This window comes from Hemitrygon akajei, chromosome 7 (genome assembly GCF_048418815.1).
Source record: "Hemitrygon akajei chromosome 7, sHemAka1.3, whole genome shotgun sequence".
NCBI classification, from domain to species: Eukaryota; Metazoa; Chordata; class Chondrichthyes; order Myliobatiformes; family Dasyatidae; genus Hemitrygon; species Hemitrygon akajei.
This window is the reverse complement of record NC_133130.1, coordinates 46,432,179-46,449,238: the sequence shown is the minus strand read 5'-3', so window position 1 is coordinate 46,449,238 and position 17,060 is coordinate 46,432,179. Positions and strand designations below refer to the sequence as shown.

At 41.3% G+C, this 17,060-nt stretch overlaps 1 protein-coding gene across 3 annotated transcripts in view; it reads right to left on the bottom strand.

Moving 5' to 3' along the window:
• Positions 1-17,060, bottom strand: part of hhat (hedgehog acyltransferase) — a 252,183-nt gene that overhangs the window by 129,548 nt on the left and 105,575 nt on the right. For all 3 annotated transcript variants that reach the window (XR_012099591.1, XM_073050747.1, XM_073050748.1), the window contains exons 9-10: positions 15,386-15,587; positions 768-912 (exon numbers count right to left, since the gene is read on the bottom strand). Coding sequence is in view for 2 of the 3 variants with exons in the window: in XM_073050747.1 (XP_072906848.1) it covers positions 768-912; positions 15,386-15,587 (347 nt within the window). In the remaining variant the exon portion in view is untranslated. The remainder of the gene's footprint in view (positions 1-767; positions 913-15,385; positions 15,588-17,060) is intronic.

The window sequence follows — 17,060 nt, the reverse complement described above, 5'->3', positions numbered from 1 at the left end:
GCCCAGTGCATCCAAGGATGTGAACTTTCCACTATTCAGGACATTTACAGCGACAGGTGCATAAAAAGGGCCCAAAGGATCATTCGGGACCCGAGTCACCCCAATAACAACTGTTTCAGCTGTCACTATCCAGGAAACAGTACCGCAGCATTAAAAGCCAGGACCAACAGGCTCCAAGACAGCTTCTTCCACCAGACCATCAGACTGATTAACTCACGCTGACACAATTGTATTTCTAAGCTATAATGACTGCTCTGTTGTACATCTTACCATACATACTATTTATTACAAATTATTATAATTGACACATTGCACATTCAGACAGAGACATAACAAAGATTTTTACTGCTCATGTATGTGAAGGATTTAAGAAATAAAGCCAACTTAATTATCAAGAAATTGAAATTATATATCTGCTTAGAATAAAACTTAATAGCTGAAAATATTCAATCAATAATTCCATCAACTTTTCTCCCACCCTTTTTGGTATGTGCTGTTTGCATTGTAAGACTAATTTAAAAATCTTATTAACTGTTTGATGCAATTTAGCTGAATCTATGAAAGACTATCAATGTCCTCTGCTTTAATAACATGTTTAGAGCTAACAATTATGATCAAAAAGCATATAACACCCTTTCCTCCAAATTATTAACACAGGTCTTCTACTGTATCAATACATTTGGAATTATTTGTTTCCGAATTGAAGTCCCCTTTAGTTTAAGAAAACAAAATTTCTTAGCAAATACCACTTCTTTGGTTCTGGTTACCTTGTATGAATGTTCTGTTCCAATAGATCTTCCCCACTTCATTTCCACAAAGAAATACCAAATTGGATAATATGAGTAGGGTAGTAGCAACACTTCCCAAGACTCCATGAGCTCGACGCTGCATTCTGCTCGATAAGAATCTTCCCTTAAGACAAACAAACATTAAAACAATGAGAAATCAGGGTTCAGCCATCCTTAGTCATTTTCTCATACATTTTCCACTCAGAATCTATTCCAAATCAATATTTTCCCTCCGTCTAGCCAACTGATTTAAATTTCAAGCTGATTCATTCATATTTTATTCTTTTATTCATCCATTATGTTGGTCCAGCCCTTTTAAATTTTGTTAGTCTACTAGTGTACCACTAGGTTAATTTTACAATCTCACTTAATTTTGTGAGCAGTGACAGAGAAAATCTATTATAACAGAGAAAACTGTTCCTGCCATTACATTCCAGCTTGACCTCCAGCTCAACATGAACACTGTCATAAGGAGAATACTAATATTTATAAAACTGGCAATTATGGCTCAAACATGGACTTAAATTCTTCTTTCATGCTTATTGATGAATCAAACATTGCATTCACAAAATTTATGCACTGCTGCCTAGGAACTAGACCCCAGGCAATTTTCATAGGTATTGCTTTTCATATCAAGGACAAATAAGAAGAAACAAAGAAAAAAAAAATGGACATTCTTGCTTTTGAAGAATCAGCATCTGGGTTCCAGTGAGCAGTTGCACAATAGAAAATGCACAGTTCAGGTCCATGCTCCTCTCCTGAGCATTAAACCTTGAACTGCATATTTCGCATTCATCCTGAGACAGCAGGTGTTACTTCATTCAAAACCTGAACATTGGAAATGGATCAGCAAATGTAATGACCTCCCCATGGAAGCCAATAGCCAATGGGGAAGGTCGGTAGATGTTACTGAAACAGCACTTCACAGGAGGAAGGAGGGATAACGGTGCGTGGTTCTCTGGAGCAGACTTAGAACCAAAGAACGTTACAGGCCTTTACAGAAACAGGCCTTTTGGCCCTTCTTGGCTGTGCCGAACCATTTTTCTGCCTAGTCCCACTGACCTGCACCTGGACCATATCCCTCCATGTACCTGTCCAAGATTTTCTTAAATGTTAAAAGTGAGCCCGCATTTATGACTTCATCTGGCAGCTCATTCCACACTCCCACCACTTGCTGTGTGAAGAAGTGTCCCCCCCCCCCAATTTCCCTTTAAACTTAATCCCCTTCACCCTTAACCCATGTCTCCCCTAGCCTCAGTGGAAAAAGCCTGCTTGCATTCACTCTATCTATACCCATCATAATTTTATATACCTCTATCAAATCTCCCTTCATTCTTCTACGCTCCAGGGAATAAAGTCCTAACCTATTCAACCTTTCTCTGTAACTCAGTTTCTCAAGTCCTTGTCAAATATGGAGCAGACCCAATAGTGCACCATGATTTGGGTGGCACTAAGTCTCATCGTCAGAGCCTAGACTAGAGATCTAGGAGCACCACTCATCAGATTATGGAAGACAGTCTTTACAAAGGCATGACAACACCTGATAAAAATTTCATAGGAGGTATTTTTGCAACATTAATACAATATCCTAGAGGAAGACACCTTAAATCATGTGCATTTCCCTTCTTTCAGCTTGACATGATCTTTTTATAGTGATATATTTACACAGGTTTTAAGTCATGACCTATTGATCCAAGAGGAGCTGCAATTGAAGTGTTAAAGTATTAGGACAGCTCAAGCAGACTAAAAAGGTAAAGTACAAGTGGAAGTATTAGAGGAGAGACAAGGAAAGCATGTCTCAGAGGGTAGCAAACATCTGGAACTCACTGTACTTATTACACTGTATTTATATATGTATTTGAAGAGTCATAACCTACAGGGCTATGAACCAAATGATTCTGAGGGAGCTGAGATTTGGCTGTAGAGCTTTTGGTCAACTGGCATTGACATGACAGCCCTTTAGCTATAAATATTCTATGATTAAACTTCAATAAGGATGATTGATAAGTTCGTGGCCTAAGGCCGAAGGAGTCAATTTTACAAAACTTAGCACACTTATTTTTCAACAGTTTGAGATTAATAACAGCAGTTAATATCTCATCAGATATATATCACTATATCAATCACCCCTCGTAAGTCATATACTCAAGTTCTTCAATAAGGATGATTGATAAGTTTGTGTCCTAAGGTAGAAAGAGATAAGTTATTAACTTCAAACTTTCTGCATAATCATTCAGAGTTGACCTGCATATGCATGTGATGAGAGCTGTATAACTCATGTCCTTCTACCTTAGGCCACAAACTTATCAATCACCCATCTGTAGACACTTTCTGGAGGTCCGTATGCTCCAAGACCACTGGACTAAGTGTGTAAATGTAGGAGACTATGTAGATAGATAGATAGATAGATAGATAGATACTTTATTCATCCCCATGGGGAAATTCAACATTTTTTCCAATGTCCCATACACTTATTGTAGCAAAACTAATTACATACAATACTTAACTCAGTAAAAATATGATATGCATCTAAAATCACCCTCTCAAAAAGCATTAATAATAGCTTTTAAAAAGTTCTTAAGTAGTTTACTTAAATACATTGAGTCCTAACCTCGGCACTTTAACATATCTTACTCCTGGCGGTTGAATTGTAAAGCCGAATGGCATTGGGGAGTATTGATCTCTTCATCCTGTCTGAGGAGCATTGCATCGATAGCAACCTGTCGCTGAAACTGCTTCTCTGTCTCTGGATGGTGCTATGTAGAGGATGTTCAGGGTTTTCCATAATTGACCGTAGCCTACTCAGCGCCCTTCGCTCTGCTACCGATGTTATACTCTCCAGTACTTTGCCCACGACAGAGCCCGCCTTCCTTACCAGCTTATTAAGACGTGAGGCGTCCCTCTTCTTAATGCTGCCTCCCCAACACGCCACCACAAAGAAGAGGGCGCTCTCCACAGCTGACCTATAGAACATCTTCAGCATCTCATTACAGACGAATGACTATGCTGAAAAATAAATGTGCTAGGTTTTCTAAAATTGACCCCTTCTATCTTAGGACACGAACATATCAATCACCCCTCATAAGTCATATACTCAAGTTTGTCATGTGTTTGTAATAAAAGAGACAATGAATTATGGCTGTAAATGCCTGGTCCAGTTTCCTAATGGTCATAAGCAAGTGCAAAACTCTGAGTAATTTACACATAAAAACACAACAGATGTGTGCACTTGTTTTAGTGCCGCCTGCCTGCTTGCCTTTTGATCGCTGCTGAAGGTGGAGTCTGTGAGTGGCCTTTCACTGTGGTGGGCAGGTAAGCCTCTGTCTCGTCTGGTGCCCCTCTCTTCTGATGAATGTCAATAATATTGTAGGATGGTACGGTGGTTCTGCATTTATGGACTGGAATATTGCATTTATGGACTGTGTACTTTTCCAAACTTATGGTTTTCATACTGTGTTTTTTTTGACATCATCTGTTCCTTTTCCGTTTGGTTGTGTCAAGGGAGGGTATTTGGGGGTTGATGTTCTGGTAGTTTTTATGCAGGGCAGGGGTTGTTCCTGTTCTGTTTCATGCAGGGAGAGGGGGGGTTTTAGGAGGTTGATGCCGTTCTTTTTTTATATGGGGGGTGGGAGGGTGGGTTTGATGTTCCTCTCTGAATGTCTTTCATGTTCTTTCTTTGCTTTGTGGCTATCTGGAGAAAAACAAATCTGGATACCTGCTTTGATAATAAATAAATGAACAGCATTTAATAATAGTATAGAACACATCGCTTACATATATTCCATTAACATGTTGAGATTAGGTTTACTGTCCCACATAAGAGATGATACTTTTTCAGGGCAATGCTTACTCAACAGCACTTTGGTGAGCTAGATATTTGTGCTCAAGTCTCTGGAATGGGAACTGAACCAACAAACCTTCTGATAGTTGACAATACGATCCTAAGCCTACAGGATGCATGTGTAGCAAGCAGCTACTCCTGCTAATTCCATGGTACTGATTCTTAAATCAAAATCAGCACAAATATGCAAAACAAACCACTTTAACCAGCACCACTGCACAACGAGTTACTTTAACACTCTCTTACTCATTAAGTCCACAAAAAATGAATAATTTATCAAGTTTACTTTCCTTTCAAAGGCAGGCAATTGACTTGGATAGTTTAAAACCATCTCAAGACTTCTAATTCATTAATGAGATTGACTTGATAATTTTCTAAAATCCTTAGTGTTCTGAACACATACAAGCCACCCCTGATAAGAGATTCTGGTCTTGCAGTCTTCCTTAAAAGTTGATTTTGTCCACAAGCCAGAAAATACACATTAAAAAATCATGTGATATGGCAACCATAAGTAATAATGCATCAAAATAAGACAAGAATGATAAGAACGTTTACTAAAAGTGGAGAAAATATTAGTTGAGCCATTTGTCAGAATGAACTTATAGCTTTTGAATTTATTCTAGAAGCTCATTCATACTTACGTATGGATGCAACTCAAATATTCATAACACAGGGACTGCCTGGATAGGAATATACAGTATGTCTTTTCTTCACATGTCCAGTAGAAATTTACTGAAAATTCACCATGACAGTAAATAAACAAGAGCCTAACAAAGCTAATCCAAAATATCAAAGGTTCAAGATTGTTTAATGTCATTTCGAGTACACACAAGTATGAAGGAAAACTAAATAATTGCCACTTCGGATCTGATGCGGTACAAAAAACCCCACAAAAAGATAAATAATACAATAATAAAAAATAATAAATGTAAGTACATATCACATGTACACAAAGTGACATTAGGTACAGAGAGTGAGTACCTAAGATGACTGTGACAGGAAATGATAAAGTAATGGTGGTGGGGTGGGTTAGTGTGTGGAGGTTTTCACCTTTTCTGCTTGGAGAAAGTAACTGTTTTTGTGTCTGATGGTCCTGGTGTGGATGCTCTGCAGTCTCCTCCCTGACGGGAGAGGAACAAAGAGTCCATGAGCAGGGTGGGTGAGATGCCTCATGATATTGCTGGCCTTTCTGTTCACACGTCCTTGGTGGCAGGCAGGTCTGCTGGCGCCGCTGATACATTGGGCAATTTTGACTACCTGCTGTAGAGCCTTCCTGTCCACAGCAGTGCAGTGTAGTGATGCAGCATGTTAGGATGCTCTCCGCTGTGTGCATTTGTAGAAGGTCATAATGTGCGCGGTCCAGCTCTCTTCAGCCTTCTCAGAAAGTAGAGGTGTCGGTGAGCTTTCTTGATTGTGCAGGATGTGCTCTGGGACCACGCGAGGTTGTGTGAGAAGTGCCCTCCCAGGCGTTTGAAATGCCTCGCAGTATCCACTACTGTGCCGCCAGTGTAGAGGGGTGTGAATTCTCCTTAAGTCAACTACCTTCTGTGCCTTGTTGACATTGAGGAAGAGGTTATTTACCTGGTACCAAACCTCAAAGCTCTTCCACCTCCTCTCTATAGGCTGTCTGACTGTTGCTAGTGATGAGCCCCACCACTGTCGTTCAGCTGTTGCTTTGTTCCTAACAATGCTCTTCCCAACTTACAAACTCTTATCAGAATTCCTGAAGTTTCAGCAGCTACCTCACTACCAGCTGCTCGGGCCACAAGTCATATCACTCATCTTCAATGTACTATTGGGTCATAAGGAGGTAGATTCCGAGTTCAAAAGTTCATCTTTTAGTTTACAGGAGGTCTGCTGAATGATCTGATAACAATGGAATAGAAGCTGGCCTGAGTCTGATTCAGGCTGTGGGTGTTGGAGTAAAGCGAGAGTTATGGACAACGTCCAGGCGAGGATATAGTGGCAGTATGTAGTCAAACCCAGACAAGAGAGACCTTGGAAGTGAAGTCACTGGAGACACCCTGCTCAGTACAGATGAGATAGGAATAATGGAAGGATGCAAACACACCCAGGATAATTGCTTTGTTAACTCAAAGTGTCATGGGTTCTGACCTCGTAGTTTCTATTGATTTTAGCACCTCTATCCATAACTGCTAGTCAATCCTACACAAAAATAGCATTTATCTGTTTAGAATCCAGAACAGTGTAGTAGTGACAGGGGGCATGTTGTTCTCCTTTTGCACAAGTAAAATAAAGTATGTTTGAGTCGTAAGAGTGTGTGTGCTTTATTTTATGATCCGTGACAACAGTTACTTGACGATTCCACTAAGATGACTAGTCTGGGACAAAGAAATTCAGCCCTGATTGCTGATCAGATCTAAATCCTGGCTGCTCGTATTTGAGCAAGGGACTGAGTCTGCTGCTGAAATGCAAATTTCTTCCTGCGTGGCGTAGTCAAGTTAAGCCAACACCTTAGTTGCCGACACAGGAAAGCTGCAACGTTAAATGGGGAATGCCACAGTCCAGACAGGGTATCACTTGAGCACGTTAAAAAGGGCATGCCCTGGTCCGGGTCAGATCCTGCAGGAAGCACAAGAAGAAGTTGGGTCCTGCACGAATGATGAAGTCGCACTGGTCTGGTTTGGGTCCTGCAGGAAGAATCTGGTTTAAAAAAAAGTTAATTACAAAATGTGTGTGTCTGTGTGCACCCTGAATGCGAATATGAATCAAAGTTAAAGAAGGAAAAGGCACAGAAAGAAGAGACACAAAGTACAATCACAAACAAGAGAAAACCTGCAGATGCTGGGAATCCAAGCAACACACACAAAATGCTGGAGGAACTCAGCAGGCCAGGCAGCATCTATGGAAAAGAGAAGGGTCAATGTTTCGGGCTGAGACCCTTCATCAGGACTGCAAAAAAAGATGAAGACACAGAGTAAGAAAGTGGGGGGGGGGGGGGGGGGGTGGGAGAAAGAGGGGAGGAAGAAGTGTTTGAAAAGAAACACTGACACCAGAGTCTGAGAATGAACAAGATGACTATAACCTGCTATACCCCTGCTTTCCCCAGGCATGGTTTCAAAAAGGCCCACGCCAAGTAATCCTCCTTCGATCACTTGGTGAGGCCAGTGTCAACCAGCACCCTGCCAAACGTGACTGTTCCCAGTTGCCCAACGTGAGATGGGAGGTGGAGGGATGCAGAGGGCACGAGCGAAATGTTTATTTAAATATACCTTGAACTGATGCAGCAGGAGCTCTAAGAAAATGTTTTCCTTGCGCAGTAGGTTAGCATATTTAAAAAAGTGCCACTGGGTTATCATGAATTGCTTTGCGCGGCTGGGAATGCATTGTATTAAAATCTAACCTTCCAGCTACATTGGACCCTTTCTAGTTTGCCTGCCACTCAGACCAGTCCACTGATGATGCCTTAGGCTTGGCTCTGCATTCTGTCCCAGCTCGAAAACAATGCCTCAAGCACCAGGATGGTGTTCACCGACTTCAACTCCACGTTCAGCTCAATCATCCGTCAGAGGCTGTTGGATACTCTGTCCTCGTTGGGACTCAACACCCCTCTCCGTTACTGGATCTTGGACATCTTGATGGAAAGACTCGCGTCAGTCCAAGTTTGCAGCAACATCTCAAGCTCCATCATGCCAAGCTTCCACCTCCACCGGCACCACAGACCACAATTACTTTAAATAAACTGTACTTAAGAATTTGTACAAATTTAACTCTGCCCGTTGTAAAATGCCACCAATGTACAGTGCCTAAAAAAAGTATTCAACCCCCCCAGAAGTTATCACGTTTTATTGTTTTACAACAGTGATTTAAAATGGATTTAATTTGGCTTTTTGACACTGATTAACAGAAAAGACTTTTTTTGTGTCAAAGTGAAAACAAATTTCTACAAGTTGATTTAAATTTATTACAATTATTAAACAAATAATTAATTGTATAATTACTCACCCCCTTCAAGTCAGTATTTACTGGATGCACTTTGTGTCTGTGTGGATAGGTCTCTATCAGCTTTGAACATCTGGACACTGCATTTTTTCCCCATTTTTCTTTACAAAACTGCTCAAGCTCTGTCACGTTGCATGGGGATTGTGAGTGAACAGCCCATTTTAAGTCCAGCCACAAATTCTCAATTGGATTGAGGTCTGGACTCTTAACGACCACTCCAGGACATTAACTTTGTTGTTTTTAAGCCATTAATGTGAAATTTTATCTTTAAGGCTTGGGGCCATTGTCTTACTGGAAAACAAATCTTTGCCCAAGTCGCAGTTCTCTTGCAGACTGCATCAGGATTTCCCTGGATTTTGCTGCATTCATCTTACCCTCAACCTTCACAAGCCTTCAAGGGCCTGCTGCAGTAAAGCATCTCCATAGCCATGATGTAGCCATCATACTTCCTGATAGGGATGGTGTATTTTTGATTTTGTGCGGTGTTGGGCTTATGCCAAACATAGCGTCTAGTCTGATGGCCAGAAAGTTCAATTTCGGTTTCATCAGGCCATAGAACCTTCTTCCTGCTGGCTTCAGAGTCTCCCACGTGCCTTCTGGCAAACTCTAGCTATTTCATGTGAGTTCGTCTCAACAGTTGCCTCTCTCCCATAAAGCATCTGGGCAACAGTTGTATGCACAGTTCTCTCATCTCAGCCACTGAAGCTTGTAACTCCTCTTGAGTTGTCACAGGTCTCTTGGTGGCCTCCCTCACTAGTCCCCTTCTTGCATGGTCACTCAGTTTTTGAGGACGGCCTGCCCAAAGCAGATTTACAGCTGTACCATTTTCTTTCTTGATGATTGACTTAACTGTACTCCAAAGGATATTCAGAGACTTGGAAATTTTCTTGTATCCATCTCCTGATTTTTGCTTTACAAAAACCTTTTTGCAGAGATGTTTAGAGTGTTCTGTTGTCTTCATGGTGTAGTTTTTGCCAGGGTACAGACGGACCAGCAGTTGGACCTTCCAGACACAGGTGTATTTTCACTGCAATCAATTGAAACACCCTGACTGCACACAGGTGATCTCAATTTAACTAATTATGTGACTTCCAAAACCAATTGGCTGCACCAATGACGATTCGATGTGTCATATTAAAAGGGGGGGGGGGGGGGGTTAATACTTATGCAATCAATTATTTTGTGTTTTATATTTGTAATTAAATTAGTTCATTTTGTAGGGATCTGTTTTCACTTTGACATGAAAGAGCAACACAGACAAAATGCTGGAGGGACTCAGCAGGCCAGGCAGCATCTATGGAAAAAAAGTAGAGTCAACGTTTCAGGCCAAAACACTTTGGTAGGACTGCATGGGCTGCTGATTTACTCCTGCATTTTGTATGAGTTGCGTGTCATATCACCTGCCTATCTTCTTCCCCTGGAAACGCCCCTCCTCCTCTTTCTCCTATGTTCCACCTTCCTCTCCTATCAGATTCCTTCCTCTCCACAGCCTTTTATTTTTCCCACCCACCTGGCTTCACCTATCACCTAACTATCCTCCTTTCCACCATCCACCATTTTATTCTGGCATCTTCCCCCTTCCTTTCCCGACCTGAGAAAGGATATTGGCCCGAAACATCGACTGTTCATTCATTTCCATAGATGCTAACCTGACCTGCTGAATTCCTCCTGTGTTTTGTGTGTGTTAACATTCCTTCCTGTTTGCTCAAGCACCTGAACCTTCTTACCTGAACAAAAGTCTGCCTCCTTGCAGGTGAAGTCGTGTAAATATTTACGAGCAGCACATGACAATGGACAATACGTAGATTACACACCTCTTCAGAACTCTGATAAAACACGATGAATTAACTATGAACCTTTTCCTGTTTTTCAATTACAGTGGATTCTGATTAACTGGGACACATAGGGTACATTTTGGCCCAATTAAACAGCTGTCTCAATTAGCCAACGTTTCATGGAAATAGTTAAAAAGTATATTAAAAAAGTGCAAGCTGAGTAACAAATTATATATTTAAAGAAACAAAGAACTAATTAGTCCACGAATAGTACCACTATTGTGTATTAGTTCCTAATAGTTATCAGAGGAATCCATCCAGTGTACATAGTGCAGATAATGGATTGTCTTCATACAATACTATCGAATATCGTATTCTCCAAATCTTCATTTTCATTGTAATATTCAAGATGACTGTCGATACCTTCAAATTCCTCATAGTTCCTAATTTGCTGAATTAGTGAAATCATTTCATTTTCACTCCCGGTGTTTCTGACATCTCCAAGCCTGAGTGCTTGAAACTGCAGAGAGCAAAACAGTTCTGAATTGTCTTACTGCTTATTTCTTACTAATGGTCAGTGACAAAAATAACTGCTTTTTGAATACGAACACACACAACGGATGCACCTTAAGCACAGTCTGACGGTCACACAAGTTCACACAACTGAACCTAGTCAGAACCTGTTTGGCAAGTCTCCTGCCCCTATTAAGTGCAATGGTGTTCCAAATAAATGAAGGGAATCATGGCTATTTTCTCAATTAGTTTTTGTTCTTTAAGAGTTGTCCCAAATAAGTGGCTGTCCAAATTAACTGATGGTCCAATTAATCAGAATCCACTCTACTACAGCTATAATTATAAATTATGCGGCTCATACTGCGGGAAGGATGAAATAACTGGAGGGAAGAAACAAGCAGACTCTCTTGCTAAAGCAACAACAGCAGACATTTATGGCCACCCAGCACTCCAGTGTGATCAGGCTGCCTATACTTTCCAAATTCTTTGATGAACTGATACAATTACAATGTGATGTGTCAGTGGCTGAAAGGACTTTATGGACTAAAGAACACTATATGCAAAACTATAAAGGATGATGGGTATAATCGAAAATGAGAGATTCTCGACCATAGCAAGAAAAGTAGCAGCAAATCCTGAATGACACTGTTGCTATCTGCTACAGCTGGGCCCTCCCCCGAATTCATCTGTGCATCTCCAAATGGCCTTTATGCAGTTGCCTAAACGTACAGGTTGTGATTATGCACTAGTTATTGTGTTTGCTATGCCCATGGGTAAAAGCTTATTGACGATGGCATCTATTAGTCTTGCAAGACCATGGATCTGCGCCTGGAAAGTCTTGCTTCAGTCTGTGTTGGCAGAGCAGCGTCTGTTGTGGCTGTAGAGGCCCACACGGGAGTGACAGTCTCGTCTGCAGCAACTGCACTTGAAGGTGCTGTCCTCCGGTGTTGTCTTGGTGCTGTTTTTCCCGCAAGTGCTCTTTTCTTCAGCAGCAAGCCTCAGCTTCTCTTCTCTTTTTAGACCTCCGAGTAGTTCCAGCCCCCAGCGAGAATGTCCTCCCACCTCTCGACGTTCATATTCAGTGACTTCATGTCTCTCTTGCAGACATCTTTGAAACGAAGAAGGGGCCGCCCTTGTGCTCTCTTGCCGGAGGCCAGTTCCCCGTACAGCAGGTCTTTCGGGATCTTCCCGTCTGACATGCGGTGTACGTGGCCCAGCCAGTGGAGACGGCATTGTTGGAGCAGGGTGAAGAGGCTGGGTATCTGGGCGCGGGCCAGGACTTCATTGTTGGTGACTCGGTCAGTCCACTTGATGTCAAGGATGCGTCTCAGGCTGCGAAGGTGGAAGACGTTGAGACGCCGCTCTTGTCTGAAGCTTATCAAACTTATAGAAATGATGCTGTAACTTACTGTGATTACCAGAATTTATTACTAGGTTTGGGATCTCTGTGAAAGTCTCAAGTGAAATCAGTCCTCACTTTACCAGTAAAGTTATATAGGAGTTGACAAAAGACTTGCCGTGTAAAAATCATGTCACATGCCCTTTCCACCCTCCGTCTTGTGGGGCAGCTGAAAGACAGAACGGGGCTCTGGAATGCAGGTTAGTTAAATTGCACAACAAGACCAAGTTAAATCGACCAAACGCAATTCCAGTGGCTCCCAAGACACTGCACTGCACTGTGTATCAGGCCTATCTCCGCATGAGAAAATTATGGGACGTCCCATGCACTTGCCAGTCACCCCTCCCTTTTTAATTAAACAGATGGACATCCATATTATGAGCAAAAGCACGCTGCAGTATTGCATAGCATTATCATAAGATCATAAAGGTTCTCATCAACAGGTACTTGAAATCAAGATCATGCTGGCTGCAGACTACAAAAGAGCTGCCTGGAGCCCTGCAGGAAAGGTCCATTCCAAGTGTTGCTGACCACATTTCCTGCTGCAAGGATCCAAAGAGTCGATGTGGTTAAACACCTCACATGTTAAGGTAATGGTGCCAACGGACCAGGGACACACTTTTTTCCTGCCTAAATGCAGAAGTATCCCATGACACTAATACGCCCAACACTTTCCTTTGCCTTGAATATGAAGGTGCGTCACATGCTAACCAGTCAGGTTGATGGGTGTACTTTAGAGGACCACTGCATTTGAAAGAAGGATTGCCAATGTGTTTATATCCCTGGGTCGTCATGAGTTTGATTTCGTGTTTTACTTTGATAATGAAATTAGAACTGTAAAGGGAGCACTGCCCATTGGAATGACACTTGCCAATGCAACTGCTTTGAGGAATGGCATCAAACTACTTGCAATGATTGCATAACCCACCCCCACCCACCCAGCCCTGAAGCTGCTGTGTAGATAGGGGTGAAGTATGTTACTGTAACTCATGAACGGGACTAGACTTCAGTAACAGTACATGCAATGTCTATACTACCAGTGATCCTCTGAATCCTGTTCATGGTACTTACCAGGTCGTCAGGCATATCACTGGCTGCAGGGGGTACACCCTTTCTAAAACGGGATCCTTGATCTGAACCAAAGCTGTGGAGGGGTTGCTGTTACTGTCTTACGCAGTACCATAGATGTACCACCTATCCACTCTCCCTCAGCATCCCACTGTGTGGGCTGCCATCAAAGGGGTATGGAGACTGCACAATTCTGGATTGTTCTAGGAGAGTGGGGAAAAGAATGACTAGGCATTGGGCGTCCTTGATTGTGAACTGTTTTCCAGAGGCACCAGGCAGTATGGATGCAGTCACTGGAGGGGAGGTTTATTTAACACTAACAAGTGCAAAGTATTAAATTACAGCGTTATATGGCAGCTCCAAATCGCCACAAAACAAAGTAGTTGAGCAATTGAACCCAGACTGACATACATCCACACTTTAGATGTGCAGATGCCTTTAAGTGAGGAATCCTGGCAAATCATTCTGCTACTGGAAAGAAATCAAGTAACTACGGTAAGTCATTGATAAGAAAGTCATTGGCAGGGTCCTTTCAGTATACTGAATGGGCTTGGTCAGATCAAGAGTTCCCATTGGCTGGATCATAGCTCAAGAAAGGCAGGACTGCAAATTGACTGAATAACCCTTATCCAAGATGCTTGGGTCCGGAAATGTTTTGGAATTTTTTGGATTTTGGAATATACAGTAAAATGAGATCATTTGGGATCACCAAAACTTCTGACTCCAAATTTATGTACTACCAGTATGCTTGTTCATCACCCATATGTATTTACCAGTAAAAATGATCACATACCAGTCATATAATAAAAATATAATGTGTGAAGGGTAACAAAACCAGCATCAGAATTACTGAACCAGCTGGTTGAACAATAGCAAACAGTATCAGGCTTTCAGTCTCTACCTACGATGGGGTGTATTGATTAAAATGGTTACAGTATTTCTTTTAAGGTTTTATGTAAGGTATAAAAAACAATCAACATTGTAGACTTGTTCTCATGTTCAATTTTCATCGTGACACTTTAAAAATTGAATGCCATTATGTAAGATATAAAAACAATCAGCATCATAGACTTGCTCTGGTATTAAATTTTTGCGATCAGCAGTCACTTTAAAAAATTAATGCTGTGCCTTTTCTTAAATTTATGCCTGCTGAATATTCACAATTACCTTCAGTTTTCAGTTCGTCATGATAGATCTTTATTTGTTTCATGATCAGCGTATCGTTAAGAGGCATATCACTCTGACACTGATGATACATGACTGAGATCTTCATTTTTTGCTTTATGTAGTGTTTTTCTATTTGTATTAACTTGTGGTCATTACATATGTAAGGTCACTTCTCTGAACCGTCTGTGCTGTGCAGAGACCTGTGCATCACCTGGGAAACTTCCTGGTGTTTTGTGGAATTTTCCAGTTCTGATGTCATGTCAGTGTTAAATAAAAAGAATTAGATTTTGGATTTTAGAAGTTCAGATAAGAGGTACTCAACCTGTATTGTGATCTACCAGCTCTACAAACTTCCACAGAACATTCATTGCACATACTAACATCCACATTAATAAGATCATGTATATGCAAGCACTGTCAACACAACTTTGGAACTCAAGGTCCAAAACATGCACACTAGAGGCAGTAAGTACAATAATTATCCTTAAGTACAATATAAAATTATTTTTTCTCCTCAGCTAAATTAGATTTTCAATATCTGTATACATTTGAGATTAAGATTTCAAGTGCTGCTGTGGTGATGATTACTAAGCAATTTTTAACTTAATAAGCACAGCAAGGTTCAATATTCATTACTTTGCAATTAACTCAAATTTATCTCATAAAAGATGTTTTACATCGCATTGATATGGAGAAAGATTGGTTAATTGAGATACTGATATATTAGGTAATTAACTACCCTCACAATTCCATGTCAGTGTGAAAATGATAAAAGCATTTCTGAATTCAAATTACAAATTACAAGCATTTTAAAATGGAAGTTAAATTTGTGCCCCAGTTACTTTAGTGAATACACAGAGTTAGCACTTACAATGATTTCTTGAGCAGGTGAAAGAAAACAGATCATCTTCAGTAGATTTTCCATCATTACTCCAACCCAGTTCATGGTTGCCCAGTTTATCATGAAGCTGTGGCCACCGTGCCAGTAGCATACAAAGCTGAAGGCCAATGCAGAGGAGAACATCATTCTTATTAAGCCATGCCGAGAGCCTCCCAAAGGAACATATATGTACCTATAGGAACAAGATATGCATTTGTAATTAATACAACCACAATACATTAAAATAAGGGCCCTTCATTGGTAAATTAAGGAGATATACTGAAAGAAATAGGGTAAGTGAAAGTATGACTGTGTTGATAACAAAAAATATAATCTCGATATTAACCCTGCCTACTCTACTGGAAGATGACAAGGCTCTTGTGCTGAATTTTATTTCCATATTCCCATATCCTTTGTCATTTTAATCTGAGAGTCTAGAGGTTGGGTTTCACAGCTTTTAATTAATACTTAAAGATTGGAAACCATTGGCATAATTTGGCCAGATGAATGCTTGGGAAAGTTCAACAATTTGTTATATTTTTGCAAAAAAATTCTTTTTAAATGTTTGCTTGTAAGGTAGAAGGACAAGGAATGACCCAGCAAGATACAATTCACAAATGCCCTGAGGTTAATCAGCTTGATAACACACAACATCCTCTTCAAATCAGGTGGAATCATTGTTGTTTAATCCAAGCATGCGAATACCAAGTATTACTGTGTGCTGTACTTCTGCCTGTCCCTGTTGTTACAAAGCATGAATTTGCCCTTGTAACTGAGCAATGTTTCATTCTGCGTGTGCTATTCCTTAGAAAAGATGCTGCAGAAAAACACTTTTGACCACAAATCCATCAGGTATGGTCAGCACAATCGTCCAGAGATGAAGGAGACGGTGAATCAACCGGTATAGTTCCTTGAGCTGACCAGCAAAGTGTCAAATCACCAGCTCTAAGACTTTACATGCATGGTGGTGAGAGGAGCACATCCTTCCTGCACAGTCAGATTCTCAGATCATCAGCTCCTGAAGCAGCTGATGAGATGGTTGTCTGTCTCTTTCTGGACCTGTGCTTACATAAAAGGTATGAAGAGGGGTGCAGTGGCCTTTGTCAAGGCTTGTCCTGAGTAACTGCGTCACACAGAACTTTGTGCTCTACGGCTGCTCCAAGGGGCACGTATTGAGACAAACATCAATTTGTGATGAAAGGTCAACTGACTGAAAGTTTCATTCTGGTTTTCCTGAAAACTGAGGTGTCTACAAGTAATTGCTGCCAATTGGCACATTCCACGTTGAGGAGTGTATGCTGAAGGTAGTACAGAAGCCGGGTGCATTCACTGCACAAGCTCCATGAAAAAGACCACAGTTTTGTGTCATGCTGCAACCAAACACGGAAGGGATGGCTCCTGTGTTCATGCATCAGGCCTGAAGCCGAGCACCTTCAGTCCGTCCGCCACAAAGAGCGGGACCTCCCAGTAGCCCTCCATTTTAATTCTGCTTCCCATTCTGACTCCAACATGTCAATCCTCTTCTGCTGTGATGGGGCCACACTTGAGTTGGAGAAGCGGCACCTTATATTCCTTCTGGTAGCCTCAGGCCTGATGGCATGAACATCAATTTCTCAAATTCCCATGGTTCCCCCCACCCCTCGCAATTCTCCTGTCTCCCTCTCTC